The sequence below is a fragment of the Mustelus asterias genome, chromosome 24, assembly GCF_964213995.1.
Source record: "Mustelus asterias chromosome 24, sMusAst1.hap1.1, whole genome shotgun sequence".
NCBI classification, from domain to species: Eukaryota; Metazoa; Chordata; class Chondrichthyes; order Carcharhiniformes; family Triakidae; genus Mustelus; species Mustelus asterias.
The window spans coordinates 3,554,625-3,579,060 of record NC_135824.1 but is presented as its reverse complement, the minus strand read 5'-3'; the positions used below and the strand labels follow the sequence as shown (position 1 = coordinate 3,579,060).

At 45.7% G+C, this 24,436-nt stretch overlaps 1 protein-coding gene across 1 annotated transcript in view; it reads left to right on the top strand.

Moving 5' to 3' along the window:
* The first annotated feature begins 5,070 nt into the window (after positions 1-5,070).
* The window catches only part of frmd5a (FERM domain containing 5a), a 258,483-nt gene continuing 239,117 nt past the window's right edge, over positions 5,071-24,436 (top strand). The window contains exon 1 of the mRNA XM_078241189.1: positions 5,071-5,172. Coding sequence (XP_078097315.1) covers positions 5,071-5,172 — 102 coding nt within the window. The remainder of the gene's footprint in view (positions 5,173-24,436) is intronic.

Below are 24,436 nucleotides of genomic sequence, written 5' to 3'. Positions count from 1 at the left end.
GGTAATCTATGCCTCAATTGATAAAGGCAAGTGTCCTACATGCCTTTTACACCACCCCTCTAACATGCCCTTCCGCCTTCAGAGATCTATGGACAAACACACCAAGGTCACTTTGTTCCTCAGAACTTCCTAATGTCATGCCGTTCATTGAATACTTCTTGTCAAGTTACTCCTTCCTCAGTATATCACTTCACACTTTTCAGGGTTAAATTCCATCTGCCACTTATCTGCCCATTTGACCATCTCGTCTATATCTTCCTGTAACCCAAGACACTCAACCTCACTGTTAACCACCCGGCCAATCTTTGTGTCATCTGCAAACTTACTAATCTTATCCCCAAATCTCAACAGGTCTAATGACATTTGTGGAGAGAGAATGGAGCCAAAGTTTTGAGTCTGGATGACCTTTTGTCAGAGCTCTCTGATACCTTGTCACACCCTGTGTCAAATTGCTCAAGAGCTTCACAGTCTCCCTGAGTTCCATATCTTTATCCTTATTCTCTTGGGGTGAAGACGGATGTGAGTATTCGTTAAATACTATAATGTGGCGACCAGAACTGCACACAGTACTCCAGCTGAGGACATCATAGCATTGCCCTCTGGCTCCACCCACAGATTTTCCCCTTGGTCCCTAATGGGCCCCACTCTTTCCCTGGTTATCCTTTTCCATTGATATACTTATAGAATATCTTAGATTTTCCTTACTTTTACCAGCCAGAGCTTTCTCATATCCCCTCTTTGCTCTCCTAATTGCTTTCTTAAGCTCCACCTTGCACTTTCTGCTCTCCACTAATGTTTCTGCTGATTTGCTCCCCTGGTACCTGCTAAAAGCCTTTCTTTTCCTTCTCATCGTATCCTAAATATCCCCTGGTCATCCATGGTTTTCTGGGCTTGTTACTCCTTTTTATCACCCTTGGGGGAACATGTTGGGCCTGTACCCTCCCCATTTTCTTTTTGAATGCTTCCCCCCACTGCTGTTCTGTAGATTTTCCCATTAGTAGCTGTTCCCTGTCTACCTTGGCCAGAGCCTGCCTTATTTTACTAAATTCTGGTCTTCCCAATCCAAAACTTTTTTTTTTACAGCTTGACTATTTCTTTGTCCATAACAAGCTTAAATTGTACCATGTTGTGATCGCTATCACTAAGATGCTCCCCCCACCATCACGTCAATCACCTGTCCAGCTTCATTCCCCAAATTAGGTCCAGCACTGAACCCTCCCTTGTTGGACCCTCCACATATTGACCTCAAAAGTTCTCCTGCACACATTTCAAGTAATCCACTCCATCCAAGCCATTAACATTATATCTATCGCAATTAATGTTGGGAAAGTTGAAGTCACCTAATATAATTACCCTATTGTTATTGTTTTTAAACACCTCTGCAAATTGTGCACATGTTTGCTCCTCAATTTCCCACTGACTATCTGGGGGTCTATAATAAACACCTAGAAATATGGCTGCTCCTTTATTATTCCGAAGCTCTATCAACAAATCTTTATTCGATGCTCCTTCCAAGAGATCATTTCTCCTTATAGCAATAATTGACTCCTTAACTAATAATACAACGCCTCCTCCTCCTCTTTTCCCCCTTCCCCGTCTCACCTGAAGATTCTATATCCTGGAATGTTGAGCTGCCAATCCTGTCTATGCCTCAACCACGTCTTTGTGATGGCTACTATATCACAATTCCACGTGTCAATCCTCATCCTTAACTCATCTGTTTTACCTGTAATCATCCCAGCATTAAAATCGAGCTCATCCAGCCTTGCTTTAGTCCCTTGAAACATAGTACAGCTGTATTCCCACTGACTTGATTGTTTTACTGTATTATGCTGTGTTCCTATTTGGCTAACAGTCTAACCATGCTATCCATGATGCTCTCAGACTCACGGATGCTCCACAGTGTCCCCAGTCACCACTCCAGCTCTGAAACCCGAGCTTCCAGGAGCTGCAGCTGGACACACTTTCTGCGCACATGCTGGAGCCAGGCACTGGATATGTGCCCAGTTTCCCACATAGAGCAGGAGCAGCAAACCATGGCTTTGAGCTCTCCTGCCATGACTAAACCCTTTACACTTAAAACTTTAGAAGACTTTGTTTTTAAAATAAAATAAATAAAATATGTCCTTATCATTGCTTAAACAATGACTTACAATTTACAGTTTGAAAATACCCACCAAGACTTACTCGCCAATCAGCTGCTCCCATTGGTCCCACGTCACATTCTAAACTGTGATGTCACTTCGGAACACCGCAGTCTGTCCCCGTACGACCATCGTGGGAAGGTATGTGCTGTAATCTTATAGCAATTACTCAACCTTACCCATTACTCACCAAATCAGTTCATTTGCTCTGCATTGAAATGTTGCACCTAAAATCCAATCCGGTCGTTAAAATACAGAATCAAAAAACATTAACAAAGAAAGAAGGATCCTCACAAAAGGTTTTTGTTTTACTTGGAACTGAAAATTCACAAACGATTACATTCTAAATGACTTCAGGCTTCATTTACATATAGCAATTGGTCGATTTTGGCCTGAAGATGAAAGATTATCTTAAAGACAGCTCTACCCGACAGCAGAATAATACATTGTGAATTATATTATATAACATTCCTGTGAATTGTAAAATGTGAGTTTGCAATGCACAGTGCCATGGGAGATCAGCTCATATATTAAGTAGATTTTTCTCTACACCCTAGCTATGACTGTGACACTACATTCTGCACTCTCTCCTTTCCTTCTCTATGAACGGTATGCTTTGTCTGTATAGCGTGCAAGAAACCATACTTTTCACTGTATACTAATACATGTGACAAGAATAAATCAAATCAAATCAAAATATCCATATAGGGGTAGCCAGTGATGTAGCTAATGTCTATAGATTGTCGGCGCAAATGGGGGGGTGGATCAAAGTTGAGATTTAGCTGATAAGACACGATGATACCTCCAATGCCATATCACTTCTTGTGTCAGATTCAAAATGACAATGCAATCAGCAATTTCAAAGTTAATTGAGTAAATTATCTGCCACATTTTGAAAGGGCCTTGATACCCAAATCAACTGAACATCAACGTTTGTGCAGCACGGTGGCGCAGTGGTTAGCACTGCTGCCTCACAGCGCCAGGGACCAGGGTTCAATTCTGGCCTCAGGTCACTGCCTGTGTGGAGTTTGCACGTTCTCCCCGTGTCTGCGTGGGTTTCCTCCAGGTGCTCCGGTTTCCTCCCACAGCCCAAAGATGTGCGGGTCAGGTTGATTGGCTATGCTAAATTGCCCCTTAGTGTCAGGGGGACTAGTTAGGGTAAATGCATGGGGTTATGGGGTTAGAGCCTGGGTGGGATTGTGGTCGGTGTAGACTCGATGGGCCAAATGGCCTCCTTCTGCACTGTAGGGATTCTATGAAATAAGCTGGCTGAAAAGCAAATTCAATAATAACTTTCCAGAGGGAATTGGACAAATTGGATATTTGGAAAGAAAATAAATGAGGGACTATGGGGAAAGACCAGGGGGGAGTGGGTCTAATTGGACAGTTCTTCCACAGAGCCAGAACATGCAGCACGGCTCAAACAACCTCCTCCTGTGCTGGATGAAAACCGTTCTGATGTGGAAAACCGTTATCCAGTCCAAAGACAGATTGTTGGCAGTTTTGCATACGGAGGGTGTTCTGTCCCAGGATTGCTGGGCAGATTAGGTTGGGAATTTTTTTTACAAATTGCATTAAAGGGAATTTGTTACATTTAAATTCTCTTATTTATGTTTTTTATTAAGATTGGGGAATAAATTATATATATTTTTTGGCAGGCTCTACAGCCCACGTTGGCACCTCACTGGGAACAGTATTCTTTGTGTCATTGCCTTGTTCACTTTGATGTGCTGCAGGGAATCTGACTTTTCCTCCAAGCCAGAAATTTCTTGTTATTAATAATCCTGGCGGTTCTGAGTTTGGGCTTGAGGTTTAAAAGCAGTTTGACTTTCCTGCCGAGTTCTCCGTGCCACCTCACAGAAGTGATTTTGGGGCATTTCGTTTTGCTCACTCAGATCCGAGTAATATATTTATATATGTAAATTGATCTGCCTTTGGCTCGTAATTACCAAACGCAACAATAACTCATACAAAGCATCTGTTCAGTGTGCTGGATCTGGATGCAGCCCAGCTACTTTGATGATATGTTTCTCTTTTTTTGGGGGAGGGGGTGGGTATTTTTTGGGGGGTGGGGGCTCCCCTATTTGCTGTTCCCTCCTCCCTCCTCTCAGTAAGACCCTTGTGGAGCTAATTCCAGTGTTAGTGGCCAAACCCCCCTTCTCTCTCTTGCGCCTGGGCTGCGTGCTAATAAAGGGAGATTTATGCAGAGCAGTCACAGAGCTGTGCAGAGGCGCTGCAGAGACACAGAGCCAGGGAACAAATTCAAGGCAGTCTTGTCCGTACTCTCATTATGCAGCACTTACAAAGCAGCAGGCACAATAGGAAACACAAAAAGCGGAGAAAAATGCAATTTGTAGGTAATAAAAAATCCGGGGCTGCGCACTGAGAAAGCGGGGTAAGCAATTTGATGCATTGCATTGGAAGATTTCCTGCACCCCATTGCACAAGTTTGTCTCCATCATTGAGCCGCCACTCCACCTCCCCAGGTTCCCCCCTCCTTGGCCAACCTTCCGCGGGGATGCCACCCAGTGCCCGCCCCCTCTCACCGCCTATTGGCCAGCCTAGAACACGCCCACCATACCCCCCATTGGTCAGGTCCCATGCCAATCAGAGTGGGCCCGGTGATGATTGGCGGAGCCGGGGCTGTCAGTCAGGCCGGGTGATGTCCCGCCCCCTCCCCGCTGCCTGGATACTTGGCCCCGGCCACTCGCTGCGATGCGAGAGCCTCAGCTGGAGCTGGAGACAGGGGGCAATGAGGAAGCAGTCCAGCTGTACCCCACAGCAGCCAGCCCAGCCCGGGAGGAGGAGAACTCAACCCACTGACTGAATAAAAACACCCCCCCCCCAAAAAAAAATATAGATATACAATAAACCCCCCCTGTAAAAACCAGCTCCCTTTTGTTCTGTTCCATAAACCCGGGGAAAGATGCTGAGCAGGTTAAGGAGCGGCAGCATCAGGAACCTGGATCGGGAGTTCGACTGCACTGTCAGACTGCTGGACGATTCCGAGTATTCCTGCACCATTCAGGTTAGTGGGAGCCGGGACAAGGACATTCGCTTCTCATTCTGCAAGCGCCTGTACGTGTGAAACACTTTGCACCTTTGCTAACTGCCTGCTCTGCTGCTGTGTGTGTATTTGGAATGTATATTAGTTATTGTGTGTACACCACTGCTGCACTGCCAAAGGGACTAACCCTCATTAACTGAATGAAATGATGGTCATCTCAAAGTCTGATGACATTTAGCAGAAATATCCTTAACTTTTCTGTTAGAATGTTGCTCTCCACACCATCCTCCAATTTGTTGTTTTAATGAATTTTGACTGAAGTGGGCATACTTCTTGGGTTCGAGCACAGAACCCACGCTGTGGGAGAAGAAACCCACTTGTATCAATTGTCATCTGTGTAAAAATGCATCTCCTGTAGCAATGATCAGTCAGTACCCCCCTCTCTTCCTTGTCTGGCTGAAGATAATGATGAGAATTAGGAAGCTGTTATCACAGTGCCAGGGAATGGTAAGGTGGGCTGGGACAGTGTTAATCTCTGGCATGTTAACTGGTAACTCACAGCAAATCCCAGCCAGGGTGAGTAGGATGTCTTGGTTTTCCAAGTGTGGCGATTCTAATCCTATTAACTGACACAAAAAGGATGCATTTCTTGCTGAATGACTGTCTCCTCTTACATGCTGATTTAAGACAACTACTTGCATCAACATTAACACGGGGACACCCAGAACTAACCCTGGTAAAATGCAGTCTGTGTGTCTGTATGATGAGTGTCCATCAGCAACTCTTTTTTTCCTTCTCTTAACCCTCCCCAAAAAGCATCTGGAGGCTGGCAGACTCATGAATGAACATGACTTTACCCAAATTATTTTGGTGAAGGAAACTTTTCCTCAGAGTAATGGGTCCCTACACGTGTACCCACTGATGGAGAAAGGATCCGTATCTTTCTGCATTAAACAAGCATTCTTGTTGGCTGAAGCATTTTGCATAACCAGGGGTAGTAGAGTGGTGGGGACACCAGGTGGTGCAGATTAACCCACTGGAGTACTGAATGCCTTTTTGGAACTCGTATGTTTGTAACTGTCACTGGTCAAAACTGCAGCTGTAAACGATTAAAGTCTTGAATAAAAATTAGGTGGAAGGTTTTGCTGTAAAAGTCAGCACTGCAGCAAATCAGATTGTGGTATTCTGTCCTTCAAGAACAACAAACACTTTTTATCATTCATGGGATGTGGGTGTCACTGGCAAGATCAGCATTTTATTACCCATCCCTAATTGCCCTTCAGAAGATGATGGTGAGCCACCTTCCTGAATTTCTGCAGTCCATGTGTAGGTACACCCACCGTGCTGTTAGGGAGGGTGTTCCAGTATTTAGTCCCAGCGAGAGTGAGGAACAGCAATACAGTTACAAGTCAGGAAGGTGTGTGGTTGGAGGGCTGGTGTTTCAGTGCCCTTTACACAGTAGCTTTAACATCGTAAAACATCCCAAAATGCTTCACAGGAGGATTATCAAACAAAATTTGACACTGAACACAATATGAGGATAGGGGAACAAAAGCTTAGTTAAAGAGGTAGGTTTTAAGGAACATCTTAAAGGAGGGGGGAGGACAGAGAGGTTTAGGGAGAGAAGTCAAGAGCTTTGGGGCTAAACAGCTGAAAGCATAGCAGCCATCGGTGGGAATGGTTAAAATCTGGGGCGCAGAGGAGTACTGAGATCCTGAAGGATTGTAGGGCTGGAGGAGGTTACAGAGATGGGGAGGGTTGTAGGGCTGGAGGAGGTTACAGAGATGGGGAGGGTTGTAGGGCTGGAGGAGGTTACAGAGATGGGGAGGGTTGTAGGGCTGGAGGAGGTTCCAGAGATGGGGAGGGTTGTAGGGCTGGAGGAGGTTACAGAGATGGGGAGTGTTGTCGGGCTAGAGGAGATTGTAGAGATGGGGAGGGTTGTAGGGGTATGAGGAGGTTAGAGAGATAGGTAGTGTTGTAGGGTTGGAGGAGGTCACAGAGCTAAAAAGGGTTGTAGGGCTAGAAGAGATTGCAGAGATGGGGAGGGTTGTAGGGCTGGAGGAGATTACAGAGATAGGGAGAGTTGTACAGTTGGAGGAGGTTACAGAGATAAGGAGGGTTTGTGCTTGACGAGATTGCACAGGGTTAGTGCTTGAGGAGATTGTAGAGATCTGAGGGTTGTTGGGCTGGAGAAGGGGTTGGAAAGATGGGTGCAGCCCAGCAGGCAATGCAACATCTCCTGTGAGAAGACAGGAGTAGGAGTAAGCTATTCAGCCCCTGGAACCTGGTTCCAACGTTCGATCATATCATGACTGGTCTGTATCTTATCTCTGCAACTGCCTTGGCTTCATATCCTCTTATACCCTTGGCTAGTAAAAACCTATTGATCTCAGATTTAAAACTATTAATTGAGCAAGCATTTACTATTTTTGCTGAAGAGAGCATTATACTTCTGCACGGCTTTGCGTGAAGATGTTTCCTAACTTCTCTCCTGAGTCTCGTTGTTGACGATTCATTTCACCAATAGAAAATGTTTCTATTGACTCACCTGATGAAGGGGCAGCGCTCCGAAAGCTCCTGCGACCAAACAAACCTGTTGGACTTTAACCTGGTGTGTGAGACTTCTTACTGTGATTATCCTTGTAGACTTTTTTTGTACCCGACTGCACACCTCAATCTTTTCAGATCTCCACAATCTCTGATTTTCACTATTTAACTAATACTCATTCATTTTTTTTTATTCATTAAAAATGGAAGACCTCACGCTTGGCTGTATTGAAATCAATCTGCCATAGCTTTGCCCATTCACTCAATCTATCTGTGTTGCATGGTAATTCTTTTCTCCGGTCTACCTTCATTAATATACGACCAATCTTTTTGTCATCAGCAAACTTGGATATACAGCTTTTTATTGTGTTATCCATGAGACAACCGTAAGAATATCAGCCTGCTCAAAACTCTCCGTTGCAATGACAACAGGCTATTTCAAAGAACGCTGGTAAAATGTAATGTGGAGAAAGAAGACAGAAAAGGACACTTGAGAGCAACCCAGTAGAATGTCATCTTTTGCTGCTGTCATGTTGCTGTACATCTGTGTAATGTAGCTGAGTGTTGTGCGTTATTAGTCAGTGCTTGAACCTCTGACACTCTGACATAACGGCGCTGTCCCTGGTGGCTCACTCAGTAAAGCCTCTGCCAAGATTGGAACTGAGCCTATATTTGGACCTGGGGTGCCTCTGATATTTGCTCAGAGCCAGGAAGATAGAAACAGCAAGGTACCATTCAGCCCGGTTAGTTAGAACAAGGCTGATCTGTATCTTAGCCACACGATTACTCACTTTGGTTCTGTAACCCTCTGTACCAACAAGAATATTACCAATTTCAGTTTTGAAATTTCCAATTGACTCCTTGTGTCGGTGGATATTTGGAGAGAGATTTCCAGATTTTTACCAGCTGTTGTGTAAAGAAGTGCTTTGTTACGTCACCTCTGAATGGTTTAGCTCAAATTTTCAGTTTATATTTCTGACCACAGAGGCACAGTAATGAGAATTGTCATCTGCTTTCTGTTTAGTAGCCCGCCTATTTTGACCAACCTACTGAAATTTGTTCATTTAGCCGGGCCCTGTGAGGAATTAACCAGCTAAATCACAATAGTTGCTCACAATTGAAATTCTCCCAATGCTTAATATCCAGGCTCACACCTGTTGTAGCCCATAAAGCCAGTTGGTGAAAGATAGAGCCAATCGTTATACACTTCAATATTTATTTGTGGAGTTGCATATTACAAGCATGTATCTTCTGGGTGGCACAGTGGTTAGCACTGCTGCCTCACAGCACCAGGGACCCAAGTTCAATTCCAGCCTCGGAAGTTTGAACGTCCTCCCTGTGTCTGCGTGGGTTTCCTCCGGGTGCTCTGGTTTCCTCCCACAGTCCGAAAGACGTGCTGGTTAGGTGGATTGGCCGTGCTAAATTGCCTCTTAGTGTCAGGGGATTAGCGGAGTAAAAAAGGTAGGGTTACAGGGATAGAGCCTGGGTGGGATTGTTGTTGGTGCAAGCTCGATGGGCCAAATGGCCTCCTTCTGCACTGATTCTATGATTCTATCTCCTGACTAAACAACCATAATTTCAGTCTGTGCCTAGTTATAGGGGGAAAAATCCCTAATTTATTTTGTATTTGTTCAGGGGATGTGGGTGTGGTTGACTGAGCCAACATTTGTTGCCCATCTTTAATTACCCTTGAACTGAATGGTTTGCTAAGCATTTCAGAGGGCATTTAAGGTGTGGGTCTGGAGTCAGACCAGGTAAGGATGGTGATTTCCTTCCCTAAAGGACATTAGTGAACCAGATGGGTTTTTCTGACAATCGACAATGGTTTCATGGTCCTCGTTAGATTAATTAATGCCCACCATCTGTGTACAGTTGAACACAATTAATATATAATTAACAACTCAGTGAAGCTGAACACTAGCACGAGATACAAGAGTGCATTTTCTCCCTGGAGAAAAATCAGTGTTTGGGGGAAGTCTTGTTGACATTGAACCATGATCACAGATCATCATAGAATCCCTACAGTGCTGAAGGAGGCCATTCGGCCCATCGAGCATGCTCTGACAACAATCCTACCCAGACCCTAATCCCTTAACCCCACATATTTATCCTACTGTTTCCCCTGACACCCAGGGAAAATTTAGTATGGCTAATCCACCTAGCCGGCGCATCTTTGGACTGTGGGAGGAAACCAAAGCTCCCAGAGGAAACCCACGCAGACACAGGGAGAATGTGCACTCCACACAGACAGCGACCCAAGTTGGGAATTGAACCCGGGTCCCTGGCACTGTTAGGCAACGATGCTAACCACTGTGCCACCGTGCCGCCCAAACTTGAACCTTCATCATCAAACTTAAACCTTCAAAGATGTTGAAGTCACAAAGACGAGGCTTTTGTTCCTGTCACTAACCCACGCCAAGTGCACATCATCGATTACCCATGTGCTCACTGGCTGACTTTGACTCATGGTCAAGGAGAATCTTGATTTAAAATTCTCACCCTTGTTTTCGAATCTCTGCGTGGCCTCACTCCTCCCGATCTCTCTCATCTCTCCACAACCCACCAATATTTCTGCTCTGCTTCAATTCTGGCCTCTTGAGCATTCCCAATTTTAATTGCTCGACCATTGGTGACCGTGCCCCTTGAATTCCCATACCTACCTCTCTGCCTCTCTCCTTCTCTCCTATTTCTCTCTCTTCCTTAAGGTGCTCCTAAAAACGTATCTTTTGACCAAGCTTTTGGCCACCTGTCCTAAAGTTTTAAAGTTTATTTATTAGTCACAAGTAAGGCTTACATTAAAACTGGAATGAAGTTACTGTGAAATTCCCCTAGTCGCCACATTCCTGCGCCTGTTCGGGTCAATGCACCCTAACCAGCACGTCTTTCAGACCGTGGGAGGAAACCGGAGCATCTGGAGGAAAACCTCACAGACATGGGGAGAATGTGCAAACTCCACACAGACAGTGACCCAAGCTGGGAATTGAACCCAGGTCCCTGGCGCTGTGAGGCAGCAGTGCTAACCACTGTGCTGCCTCATTTTTTATTTTTTATTTTATATTTCCTTTTGTGGTTTGGTGTCAAATTTTGTCAGATAACATTCTGTGAAATCCCCTTAGACGTTTTGCTATGTCGAAGGTGTTAGATTAATGCAGGTTGTTGTTGTTACAGACAACAAAACACATTTGAGAAAAAAATATTGATCACAGTGATGCCCAGTTTGTCCGTTGGCAAAGTGTAACTCACATACTGACTGGCATCTTCAGCTAACATGTTCTGTGAGTAGGGGGAAGTCTGTCGACGTACTGTACTTGGATTCCAGAAAGCATTTGCTAAGGTGCCACATCAAAGGTTATTGCAAAAATTAAAGGTTTATGGTGTCAGGGGGAGGGGTAAACATATTGGCTTGGATTGAAGATTGGCTGGCTGGCAGAAAACAGAGAGCATGATTGGCGGGATGTGAAATGGTTCACTTTGGCAGGAGCAGAGTATTAGTGAAATGGTGAATGGCTGCAGAATGTCGAGGGTGCGGGGAGGGATTGAGGTGTTAATTGAGGGGATTGAGTTACAAAAAGTTAGAATGTAGGTGCAGCATGATTGATACTGGGATTGAATGGGTTGCCTTATGAGGGGATTTTGGAAAGGCTGGGTTTCCACCAGAGTTTAGAAGAGTGAGGGGCGACTTGAATGAAGTCTATAAGATTCTGAATGGCCTTGACAAGGTGGATGTGGAAAGGATGTTTCCTCTTCTGGATGAGTTGGGCGGGGTGGGTGGGTTAGGCAGGCACTGTTTTAAAATGAGGGATTACCCTTATAGGACATAGATGAGGAGAAATATTTTCTTCTGGGGGGTGGAGGGATTGTGTGACTTTGGAACCCTCTGCCTCAGAAAGCTGTGGAAGCAGGGTCATGGAATATTTTTAAGGTAGAGGTAAATAGATTCTTTGTTGGGTAGGGGAACCGATAGGGAGTAGATGGGGAATGTGGAACTCATCAGAAACAGAACAGCCGTGATCTTATTGAATATTGGAGCAGGCTCAAGGGCCAAATGGCCTACTCCTGTTCCTATTTTGTATGTTCAACCACTGGTGATGTTAATCATTGTAGGAGCTGCAGTAAGTGGAAAATGACCTCTGATCAATATCAGGTACAACTGGGAAATTCCTTCCGAACGCCATTAGGCAACCAATGACCTTCCACGAGACTACCCTGAACCTTCTCTCAGGGACTTTAACTAACATTTCTCATCCCCAATACGCACTCACGTTCCTCCTCCTTCAGGAAGTCGTCCAATCCCTTATCAAAGGTCTGCCATCTGCCACATTCAGCACTTTATTTCCTCCATGTTAAGGAGCTGATGGGTGCATTGAGATATTTGATGAACAGGTTCTAATTAATTGCAAGTATCCTTGTGGGAGGTTGGCAGAGGCTGAAATAGCAACTACATAATTAAAACCCTAACCATATCGGTTTTCTAAAAGCAATATTCAAATAATTGTAGAAATTTATTGTAGATTCCAGCCCTCATCTTAGGAGCTTTCTTCATCTTCAGTTTTCTATCATGATTGTTATATTTTTGGGATTTAGACAAATCGGTGAGGACCATTATTATGGATTTCTTTTATTCTTGGGAATATCTCTCAAGGTTATTGCTACGTTGCCTATAGCAAAGGATTGCAATGGCAGGTGCACAAGTCAGAGATATTTCCTAACTTGTCACCGGGCTCACTAAATCATTGATGCCAACAGACTTTAAGAAAAATTTACAGCTGGGTACTATTCTTTGATTTTGTGCCAGCACAGCTCAGAATACATTTCCTCTGCCTACCTCTCCTCCTTTAAGATGCTCCATTTCTCTTTGACTTTAGTTCTGTTCACTTGTCCCAGTAACTCTTTATGCGGCCTGGTGTCAATTTTTGTCTGTTAACTTTCCTGTGATGCCACCTGGGGGTTGTTTTTACTCTGATAAAGACACCGAGGACAATTAGTCATTGTAAAGGCCATTCTGTAAAGGTGGATGCTAAAGTCCTGATGGGACCACACCTGTGCCCAGTTTGAGCACCACACATTAGAAAGGATATGTTGTTCTTGGAAGGAGTGCAGCGTAGATTGACCAGAATGGAACCTAGGGCAGGATTTCTCGGCTGCGCTTGCTCCAAGACTGGAAAGTCCCGCCCGAGGTCAAGGGCCTGTGCATGGTCCGTGTCCCACATGCTCCGATTCCTGTGGCGGGTGAGACGGGAAAATTCCGCCTCTGGATTCCAAAGATTAAATGACCAGAAGTGATTGACACAAGCTCCGGTTGCATTCAATCTTCTCTCCCATTTTTATTTGTGCGTAGCCTGTTTGTTGCATTGCACGGTCCCTTTAAGATTGCTGTGTGACTGTGCAAGCGCACATCTTAAAGGGACCATTGGTGTATATGGCCAATTTGTTGTCCTCCACAGTAGGTTGGACCAACTGCGCACCCGTGCAGCTTAGAGGGAACATTATTCTTTGGAACTTAGAAGGTCAAGGAATGATTTCATCAGAATTCTCTTGATGTTAAGGGAAACTGGTCGGGTAGATGGAGAGAAACTATTTCTGCAGTCGAGGAGTCTGGGAATAGCAGACGTAGCCTAAAGATTAGAGCCAGACTTTTCACGAATGAGATTCGGAAACACTTGTACACAGAATGGGGGTAAAAGCTTGAAACTCACTTCTGCAAATAACAATTGATGTGAAATCAATTGTTAAATTTAACACTGAGATTGATAGGTTTTAGTTAACCAAAGATATTAAGCAATGTGGGGGCAAAATGATGGGTATATGAAGGTAGGTTGTAGATCAGCCGGAATGTCATTGAATAGCAGAATGGGCTTCAGGGCTAAATGACCCCTGCCTGTCCTGATGTTCCAATGCTGGGAAAGGCCATTCCCTGCTCCCAGTTTCCACCCCAATTTATCCTATTAATTTGGATTCTTCTGTCACTTGCTAGGACACGTTTTATGTAAGAGTTATATTTTTTCCACATCCAGTTCCTGGCTTACTCATCCCTCACGTGCTGTTACTTTACATCTCACTGCACATTAGCCCTTCAGATTTAGCCCTCATTGTGATCCAACAGAAGAATAATTGTTAGTAATGGATGTGTTGAATAAATCTGTTTAATAGTTTTAGAGGAATGGTTTGCTGGATGATATCCCTTGAGGTAACTCGGGGTAAAGTTAGTTCTTGCTTTGCGTGTTCTACCATAGTGATAGATGAATTTATTGATTCTGTGACAGGAATCCTGGATGTAGCAGTAGCTGGAAGTGGCATCAATATGACAACTTTCACAGACGCTGTTTGGCTCAACTGGGTCCAGGCTGATGTTTCTCCTCCCCCTGAACAGCATTCTAACCTGTGTTCTTGCCCTGTTTCAAACTTCCATTTTCCCAGGTTACTTCGACTACCCACTTTAACTTAGTTGTAAATATTGATTCCAGTTGGGTGGCACAGTGGTTAGCTCGGCTGCCTCACAGCGGCAGGGACCCGGGTTTAATTCCAGCCTCCGGTGTCTGTCTGTGTGGAGTCTGCACATTCTCCCCGTGTCTGCGTGGGTTTCCTCCCACACTCCAAAGATGTGTGGGATAGAACATTACAGCGCAGTACAGATCCTTCGGCCCTCGATGTTGCGCCGACCTGTGAAACCAATCTCAAGCCCATCTAACCTACACTCCCAATATCATCCATATGTTTATCCAGTGACCATTTAAATGCCCTTAATGTTGGCGAGTCCACTACTGCTGCAGGCAGGGCATTCCACGCCCTTACTACTCTCTGAGTAAACAACCTACCTCTAACATCTGTCCTATATCTATCACCCCTCAATTTAAAGCTATGTCCCCTCGTGCTAGCTACCATCCGAGGAAAAAGGCTCTCACTATCCACCCTATCTAATCCTCTGATCATCTTGTAAGCCTCTATTAAGTCACCTCTTAACCTTCTTCTCTAACGAAAACAACCTCAAGTCCCTCAGCCTTTCCTCATAAGATCTTCCCACCATACCAGGCAACATCCTGGTAAATCTCCTCTGCACCCTTTCCAATGCTTCCACATCCTTCCTATAATGCGGCGACCAGAACTGTACGCAATACTCCAAGTGCGGCCGCACCAGAGTTTTGTACAGCTGCCACATGACCTCCTGGTTCCGAAACTCAATCCCTCTACCAATAAAAGCTAACACTCCGTACGCCTTTTTAACAACTCTATCAACCTGGGTGCCAACTTTCAGGGATCTATGCACATGGACACCGAGATCTCTCTGCTCATCCACACTACCAAGTATCTTAACATTAGCCCAGTACTCTGTAATCCTGTTACTCCTTCCAAAGTGAATCACCTCACACTTTTCCGCATTAAACTCCATTTGCCACCTCTCAGCCCAGCTCTGCAGCTTATCTATGTCCCTCTGTAACCTGCAACATCCTCCTGCACTGTCCACAACTCCACCGACTTTAGTGTCATCTGCAAATTTACTAACCCATCCTTCTACGCCCTCATCCAGGTCATTTATAAAAATGACAAACAGCAGTGGCCCCAAAACAGATCCTTGCGGTACACCACTAGTAACTGAACTCCAGGATGAACATTTCCCATCAACCACCACCCTCTGTCTTCTTACAGCTAGCCAATTCCTGATCCAAACCTCTAAATCACCCTCAATCCCATGCCTCCGTATCTTCTGCAATAGCTTACTGTGGGGAACCTTATCAAATGCTTTACTGAAATCCATATACACCACATCAACTGCTTTACCCTTATCCACCTCTTTGGTCACCTTCTCAAAGAACTCAATAAGGTTTGTGAGGCACGACCTACCCTTCACAAAACCGTGTTGACTATCCCTAATCAAATTATTCCTTTCTAGATGATTATAAATCCTATCTCTTATAATCCTTTCCAAAACTTTGCCCACAACAGAAGTAAAGCTCACTGTTCTATAATTACCAGGGTTGTCTCTACTCCCCTTCTTGAACAAGGGGACAACATTTGCTATCCTCCAGTCTTCTGGCACTATTCCTGTAGACAATGATGACATAAAGATCAAAGCCAAAGGTTCTGCAATCTCCTCCCTAGCCTCCCAGAGAATCCTAGGATAAATCCCATCCGGCCCAGGGGACATATCTATTTTCACACTTTCCAGAATTGCTAACACCTCCTCCTTATGAACTTCAATGCCGTCTAGTCCAATAGCCTGTATCTCAGTATTCTCCTCGACAACATTGTCTTTTTCCTGTGTGAATACTGATGGAAAATATTCATTTAGCGCCTCTCCTATCTCTTCGGACTCCACGCACAACTTCCCACTACTGTCCTTGACTGGCCCTAATCTTACCCTAGTCATTCTTTTATTCTTGACATACCTATAGAAAGCTTTAGGGTTTTCCTTGATCCTACCTGCCAAAGACTTCTCATGTCCCCTCCTGGCTCTTCTTAGCTCTCTCTTTAGGTCCTTCCTGGCTAACCTGTAATTCTCAAGCGCCCTAACTGAGCCTTCACGTCTCATCTTTACATAAGTCTCCTTCTTCCTCTTCACAAGAGATTCAACTTCTTTAGGAAACCATGGTTCCCTCGCTCGACCACTTCCTCCCTGCCTGTCAGGTACATACTTATCAAGGACACCCAGTAGCTGTTCCTTGAACAAGCTCCACATTTCAATTGTGCCCATCCCCTGCAGTTTTCTTCCCCATCCTATGCATCCTAAATCTCACCTAATCGCATCATAATTTCCTTTCCCCCAGCTATAACTCTTGCCCTGCGGCATATACCTATCCTTTTCCATCGCTAAAGTAAACGTAACTGAATTGTGGTCACTATCACCAAAGTGCTCACCTACCTCCAAATCTAACACCTGGCCTGGTTCATAACCCAGTACCAAATCCAATGTGGCCTCGCCTCTTGTTGGCCCATCTACTGTGTCAAGAAACCCTCCTGCACACATTGGACAAAAACTGACCCTTCTAAAGTACTCGAACTATAGCGTTTCCAGTCAATATTTGTAAAGTTAAAGTCCCCCATAACAACTACCCTGTTACTTTCGCTCCTATCCAGAATCATCTTTGCAATCCTTTCTTCTACATCTCTGGAACTTTTCGGAGGCCTATAGAAAACTCCCAACAGGGTGACCTCTCCTTTCCTGTTTCTAACCTCAGCCCAAACTACCTCAGTAGACGAGTCCTCATCAAACGTCCTTTCTGCCACCGTAATACTGTCCTTGACTAACAATGCCACACCTCCCCCTCTTTTACCACTTTCCCTGATCTTACTGAAACAACTGAACCCCGGAACCTGCAACAACCATTCCTGTCCCTGCTCTATCCATGTCTCCGAAATGGCCACAACATTGAAGTCCCAGGTACCAACCCATGCTGCAAGTTCACCCACCTTATTCCGGACGCTCCTGGCGTTGAAGTAGACACACTTCAAACCACCTTCCTGCCTGCCGGTACACTCCTGCGACCTTGAAACCTTATTCATTACCTCACTACTCTCAACCTCCTGTACACTGCAGCTACAATTCAGGTTCCCATCCCCCTGCTGAATTAGTTTAAACCCTCCGAAGAGCATTAGCAAATTTCCCCCCCAGGATATTGGTACCCCTCTGGTTCAGGATTAGACCATCCCATTTGTAGAGGTCCCACCTACCCCAGAATGAGCCCCAATTATCCAGGTATCTGAATCCCTCCCTCCTGCACCATCCCTGGAGCCACGTGTTCAACTGCTCTCTCTCCCTATTCCTCTCTTCGCCAGCACGTGGCACGGGTAACAAACCAGAGATAACAACTCTGTTTGTTCTAGCTCTAAGCTTCCACCCTAACTCCCTGAATTTCTGCCTTACATCCCCATCCCTTTTCCCACCTATGTCTTGGGTGCCTATGTGGACCACGACTTGGAGCTGGTCCCCCTCCCCCTTAAGGATCCCGAAAACACGATCTGAGACAGTTTGATTGGCCATGCTAAATTGTCTTTTGGTGTCAGGGGGATTAGCAGTGTAAATACACGGAGTTACGGGGAATGGGGCTGGGATTGTGGTCGGTGCGGGCTCAATGGGCTGAATGGCCTCCTTCTGCACTGTAGGGATTCTATGATTCTATGAATTTCATAACACTCTGTGTAAGATTGTGTTTCCTCTGCTGCCTGTCTAGAATGAATTTTATTTCATCTTTTGACCGGAATGTTACGGCCGTCCACGCAACGGGATTTTCCCATCCTATTGCAGTGAACGGGGATTTGACTGGGCGCCAAATTCTCCGACTTGGCTGCAGAGAGACCATGGCGTGAACGGGCGGTAAGTTTGCGCCCCATGTCTCTGTCCCTCATTCTGTACCCTCAACCACTGGAGTGGATTCCCCGGGTTCTGGAGAACTCACTCTGCACCCATTCTATCAGACTCAGTTGCTCACTGTTTCACAACTCCACGATGTTCTGAAGTGTTTTACAATCAAGACAGTCTTTCAGGAGTGCAGTTAATTTTGCACAGCAAGCTCCCACAAACAGCAGCGACCAGATCATCTGCTTTTGCGATGACAGATGTTTCGGCAAGCTGCACAAGTGCACAGCAACTCAGAACTTCCCTCGCAAGCTAAGCACAAGTCCACTCCTTTAAGGTAGTACATATGCCATATCACTGCACAGAAGGATATAAAGAGCCTGTAGACTTAAATGATTAGGCCGTCTGCAACACCAGTCTGCCCTCTGTGTAGAGGCAATAATGGTGATGATTTACCTGGCCCAGTGTTTTATTTTGTTTGGCAACACTCCTGTGAAGCACTTTGGGATGTTTTTGCAACATTAAGGACATTAAGGAGCAGCTTGTTGTGGTTGGTGGATGACTCCAGACTCCTTTAGAAAGTGTGCATGTCTTTTTTAATTCATTCGTGGGACTTGGGTGTCACTGGCTGGTCAGCATTTATTGCCCATCCCTAGTTGCCCAAGGGCAGTTGAGAGACACATTGTTGTGGCTCTGGAGTCACATGTAGGCCAGACCAGGTAAAGTCGGCAGATTTCCTTCTCTAAAGGATATTAGTGAACCAGATGGGTTTTTTCGACAATCGACAATGGTTTCATGGTCATCAGTAGATTCTTAATTCCAGATAATTTCTATTGAATTCAAATTCAACCATCTGTTGTGGCGGGATTCGAACCCAGGTCCCCAGAACATGAATAAATAGTCTAGTGATAATACAACTAGACCATCACCTCCCTTGGAGATTGATTGAGAATAGGGTTGGTCTTGGTGATGGTTTCCGTTGTTCAATAACCTGCCCAATGTTCACTGCCTCAATTTGCGTAACAAATGGCAAAGTGTTGGTAAATTATTGATGGTGTCCTGGCTGCTGTGGAACCAGAGCCCATGGGGAGCCGGTATCACCAGGACAGAGCAAAGAAACACTGGAGTGCATTAAAGAGTTAAAACAGTTGATTAGGGACAGAATTCTCGCCTCCCGCCCACAGGAACCAAAGAGTCAGAAACCCACCAGCATCAAAACACATTACAGGTTGGTCTTTCTGCTGGCTGGGCGGCACAGTGGTTCACACTGCTGCCTCTCAGCACCAGGGACCCGGGTTTGATTCCCAGCTTGGGTCTGTGTGGAGTCTGCATGTTCTCCCCGTGTCTGCGTGGGTTTCCTCCCACAGTCTGAAAGACGTGCTGGTTAGGTGAATTGGCCGTGCTAAATTCTCCCTCAGTGTACCCCAACAGGCACTGGAGTGTGGTGACTAGGGGATTTTCACAGTAACTTCATTGCAGTGTTAATGTAAATAAATAAACTTTAAACGTTACTTTGGCGTGAACGTTATTCGCATTCATTTTCATCTCATGAAGACTGATTAAAGAACAGCCAACTGCTGGTATCCCATCAGGCCTTTCAATCCTGCATCACACCAACATGAAATCACGTCAGTCTGAAACCCGATTTGTTGAAGAGTGGCGAGCACATGTCCTTTTAGGGAAGGAAATCTGCCATCTTTACCCTTTCTGGCTACATGTGACTCCAGACCCACAGTAATGCGGTTGACTCTTCGCAACCTTTGAAACGGCCTAGCAAGCTACTCGGTTCAAAGGGCAACTGGGGATGGGCAACAAATTCTGGCCTGACCGGTGACACTCTCATCCCATGAAAGGATAAAGAGAAAAAGCAATGCGGTCCTCAGTGTGCGAGAGGCTTCAAGGTGAGTGTAGCAACTTTCTGCCATGGCGCTGTGCTGCTGCTGATGCACTGTTCACTCTGCCAGGGCCGACTGCTTCCTGCCTCCATCTCCATGCTGAATTGGTCTTCATGCACAGCACTGTGCTGCTGGACCCAAAGACAAGCCTCGGTCACTGTCTCGGTTTGTACAGTGCCTGCGTTTGGGGAGTACAGGGATCTCCAGGAATTGGAGAGGACAGGAGCCAAACACCCGTGTCTATCTGGACAAGGAACTACAAAGGGTCGTAAATGTAGCCCAATCCATCACGCAAACTAGCCTCCCATCCATTGACTCTGTCTACACTTCCTGCTGCCCCGGGAAAGCAGCCAGCATAATTAAGGACTCCACGCACCCTGGACATTCTCTCTTCCGTCGGGGAAAAAGATACAAAAGTCTGAGGTCACGGACCAACCGACTCAAGAACAGCTTCTTCCCTGCTGCTGTCAGACTTTTGAATGGACTTACCTCGCATTAAGTTGATCTTTCTCTACACCCTAGCATGATTGTAACACTACATTCTGCACTCTCTCCTTTCTTTCTCTATGTACGGTATGCTTTGTCTGTACAGCACGCAAGAAACAATACTTTTCACTGTATCCCAATACATGTGACAATAATAAATCAAATCAAAAGTGCAGTGCTGTGGAAGTCACGCAGCTTGGCAACAAAAATCTGAAGTCCAACCATGGGTGGAGTGCGAGGTGAGGCTGGGGATGGGGGTGAAGACAATGGGGGCAATGTGGAAGGAGAGCTGTGCAAGGAAGGGGGTGAAGGGTGAAGACTAACAATGGCAGGCAGTAGGGCAAGGGTGTGGATGGAGAAGAGCAACAATGGAAGGTAGAGGAAAGAGCGAGTGGAGGGGCGGGAAGCAGGACCACAACAAGGCTGAGTTTACAAACGAGGGGTCAAAGAGACGCCACATTGTTTCCTGGAAGGGGAACCATGAAGACTCCAGAGGCAATGGGTAGAGGTCCAAATGGGACATGGGTGCCTCGCTGGTGATGGCTCGGGGGGGAGGGTGGTTGAATCGACAGTTCTCCTTGAGGCTGCTAGCCTTTTCCCTCTGGGTTGCTGATACCCTGCACGGCCAGGTGTAGTCAGGGGGGCTGGAGAGAGAGAGAGAGAGGAGTGTGCTGAAGTGGCGTTTAAATATGTCACCGTGACCTTCGAACCTGGCACCCGACTGCGGGCAGACGAATTGCCTGCCAGGGGAACTCGCCTGTGCATAATTAATGAGGTTCCGAGCACAGAATCTGGTGTGGGATCCTGACATTTTGTCCCTGCCAGACATGTCCACCACCGCACTTTGTCCCAAAAAGGGAGAATTCCGCCTAGCGCTTAGTTGCAGCTGATTTCTGCCGGCGCGCGATTGTTCCCTCTTTGTATAATTCCAGTTTGCTCACTGAGTCATATGCAGAGATTCCTTGGTGAAGATTTTTTTTCTGTGAGTGAGTTTATTTTTGCAAGCCGTGTTCAATTCTGCTGCCACCTGGAATCTAGGCTGTGTTTCCTCCACGTGTCCCAGATCATTTTGAGGTCAAGGTTACTCGTGAGTCTCGCTCCATTATTAACTCTCCCCACTTTTTGTAACTCTACCATCCACCTCACCCTCCCCCCCTCCCCCCCCCCCCGGCACCGACTTTCCCCCGATTTTATAACCAAATTAAGCTGCAAAAGCAGCCCTCAAGGAAAGAGGTAAAAATATCACATTTCTGATTTTTCAGGGATATTCCCCAAAGCTCCTTTTTTAATTTCAAATTTTGAACCCTTTTGTGTGTTAATCCCTTGAGTCAATCTATAATGATGCGAGGAGCATCATCGGATTGGAAAACCTTTCATGTGAGTAATCTCTCGTTCACCCTCCCCCACACATCCACCCCCTCCTCTCGGCCCCACCAACCCCCGAGCTTGTGAATTCGCTCAGTCATTGTCCTCGTTGTAATGCCTTTCCCAAGTGCTTGTCTCTCCATGTCACTGTTTCACTAGGATCACTGATTCCATTAATCCCATCTGAGGCAATACATTGCAGTTTTCCTTTGTCTTAATAGCACAACTCCAAGAAAGAAATCGAACTGAGAAGTGGCTAAAAGGTGCAGTTATTTACTGCAGTCGTCACCAGAATTTAAATGAGTGTTTTATTTTGAACAGAAATTGAACAGATTACAGGAGAAGCTCAGGGCATATCTTGGAGGATGCTGTTCAGAATGAAACATAAGTTTGTCTCTCTTGCTTTCCTATTGTTTCTGCCTTGTCTCCGACCATCTGGATCTTGGGATTTGTTGATGAGTATGTAGGTCACCAAACATGTGGTGTTAATAAGCTGGTACAAGCTAATGGCCGTGTAGGTAGTACCCTCACCTATTCCAAGGTATTCAGTGAAAATTTTTTTTATCACCTTTTCTGAATCACAGAATCCCTACAGTACAGAAGGAAGCCATTCGGCCCATCGAGGCTGTACCGACCACAATCCCACCCAGGCCCTATTCCCGATTCCCATTTATCCTGCTAATCCCCCTGACGCTAGAGTCAATTTAACGATCCACCTAGCCTGCACATCTTTGGGCTGTGGGAGGAAACCGGAGCACCCGGAGGAAACCCACGCAGACATGGGGAGAATGTGCAAACCCCACACAGGCAGTGACCTGAGACCAGAATTGAACCCGGGTCCATGGCACTGTGAGGCAGCAGTGCTAGCCACTGTGACGCCCTCAGGACATCCCTTTTACAGCCATGGGAGTATTTCGGCAGTGTAGTCGCTGTTGAAGTGTAAGAAGTGGGGCAGTGAATTTGATGCACAGCAAGATCACACAGATGGCAATCACAGAATCACACAATTATTGTGACACTGAAGGAGGCCATTCGACCCATCGTGCTTGCACCAGCTTTCCAAATGAGCATCATGACTTTGTTCCATTCCCCTGCCTTTCCCCCCGTACCCCTGCACCTTGTTTCTGTTCAAATAATCGTCTAATGCCCTCTTGGATGCCTTGATTGAATCTGCCTTCCCCACACTTCCAGGCAAAACATTCCAGATCTGAACCACTTGCTGTGTGAAAAAGATTTTTCTCACAATCACATTTTGTAAATCACTTTAAATCTGTGCCCTCTCATTCTTGATCCTTTCACGAGGGGGAACAGTTTCTCCCTATCTACTCTCTCCAGCTCCCTCATGATTTTGAACATCTCTATCAAATCTCTTCTCACCTTTCTTCTCGCCAAGGAGAACAGTCTCAACCTCTCCAATTTATCCTTATAACTGACGTTTCTCATCCCTGGAACCATTCCTGTAAACCTCTTTTCACTAAGGCGACACAGTGGTTAGCACTGCTGCCTCACAGCGCCAGGGACCCGGGTTCGATTCCCGGCTTGGGTCACTGTCTTTGCGGAGTCTGCACATTCTCCCCGTGTCTGTCTGGGTTTCCTCCGGGTGCTCCAGTTTCCTCCTACAGTCTGAAAGATGTGCTGGTTAGGTGCATTGGCCATGCTAAATTCTCCCTCGGTGTACCCGAACAGGTGCCAGAGTGTGGCGACTAGGGGATTTTCACACTAACTTCATTGCAGTGTTAATGCAAGCCTACTTGTGACTAATAAATAAACTTTGAACCAATGTGTTCATATCCTTCCTATAGCATGGCAGCTGGAACTGTACACAATATTCTAGCTGAGGTCTAACTAGTGCTTTATCTATTGGTAATTGTTGGGTTATCTGCCTTTTCTTAGTGATGTTGAGGGATAAATATTGGCTGGAAATTCGGAGAGAAATCCTTTGCTGTTCTTTGAAACAGTGGCTGTGGGATCTTGCCTCTCGGCCTAAGAGGACACTCCAGCAAAACAGGAAATAAAAGTCTATAAATATGTGGGGTTCAGATTAAAAATGTGTGAAAGGCAAATGTTTTTTTCTCCTCTGCTACATATTATTGTGACAATACATTTAACATCTTCCTCTGATGTCTCAGTTACCCAGTGACATTTTTTAGACATGTAGCAATTTAGAAAATCTCTCACAAACAGACGTTTGAAAATTAAAAATCCCCGCCGACACCAATTCCTGTGAGGGTGGAGTCGGAGGAGGAGGAGGTGATGAGGGGAAATTAAATGGAGGGGGGGGGTTCTTCTTGTTGCTCCTATTTAAGTGGTGATAGCCGGTGATAACGTCTACGAATGTTGCCGCATTCGACTGCCAGTTTGTACCAGAGTAGAAGCCACGTTACGTTGGTCAAAGTGCATTCCCAGCTCTCTGTGTTGCCTGCTGCAAACGGCTGTTTTTTCGATAACCAAAAGTTTGATCAAAGAGTTTTAAGAGTATCTTCATAGATTCATAGAATCCTACAGTGCAGGAAGAGGCCATTCAGCCCACCCAGTCTGCACCGACCACAATCCCACCCAGGCCCTATTCCCATAACCCCACGCATTTACCTTAGCTAGTCCCCCTGATACTGAGGGAGAATTTAGCATGGCCAATCAACTCAACTCTTTGGACTGTGGGAGGAAACCGGAGCACCCGGAGGAAACCCATGCAGACACGGGG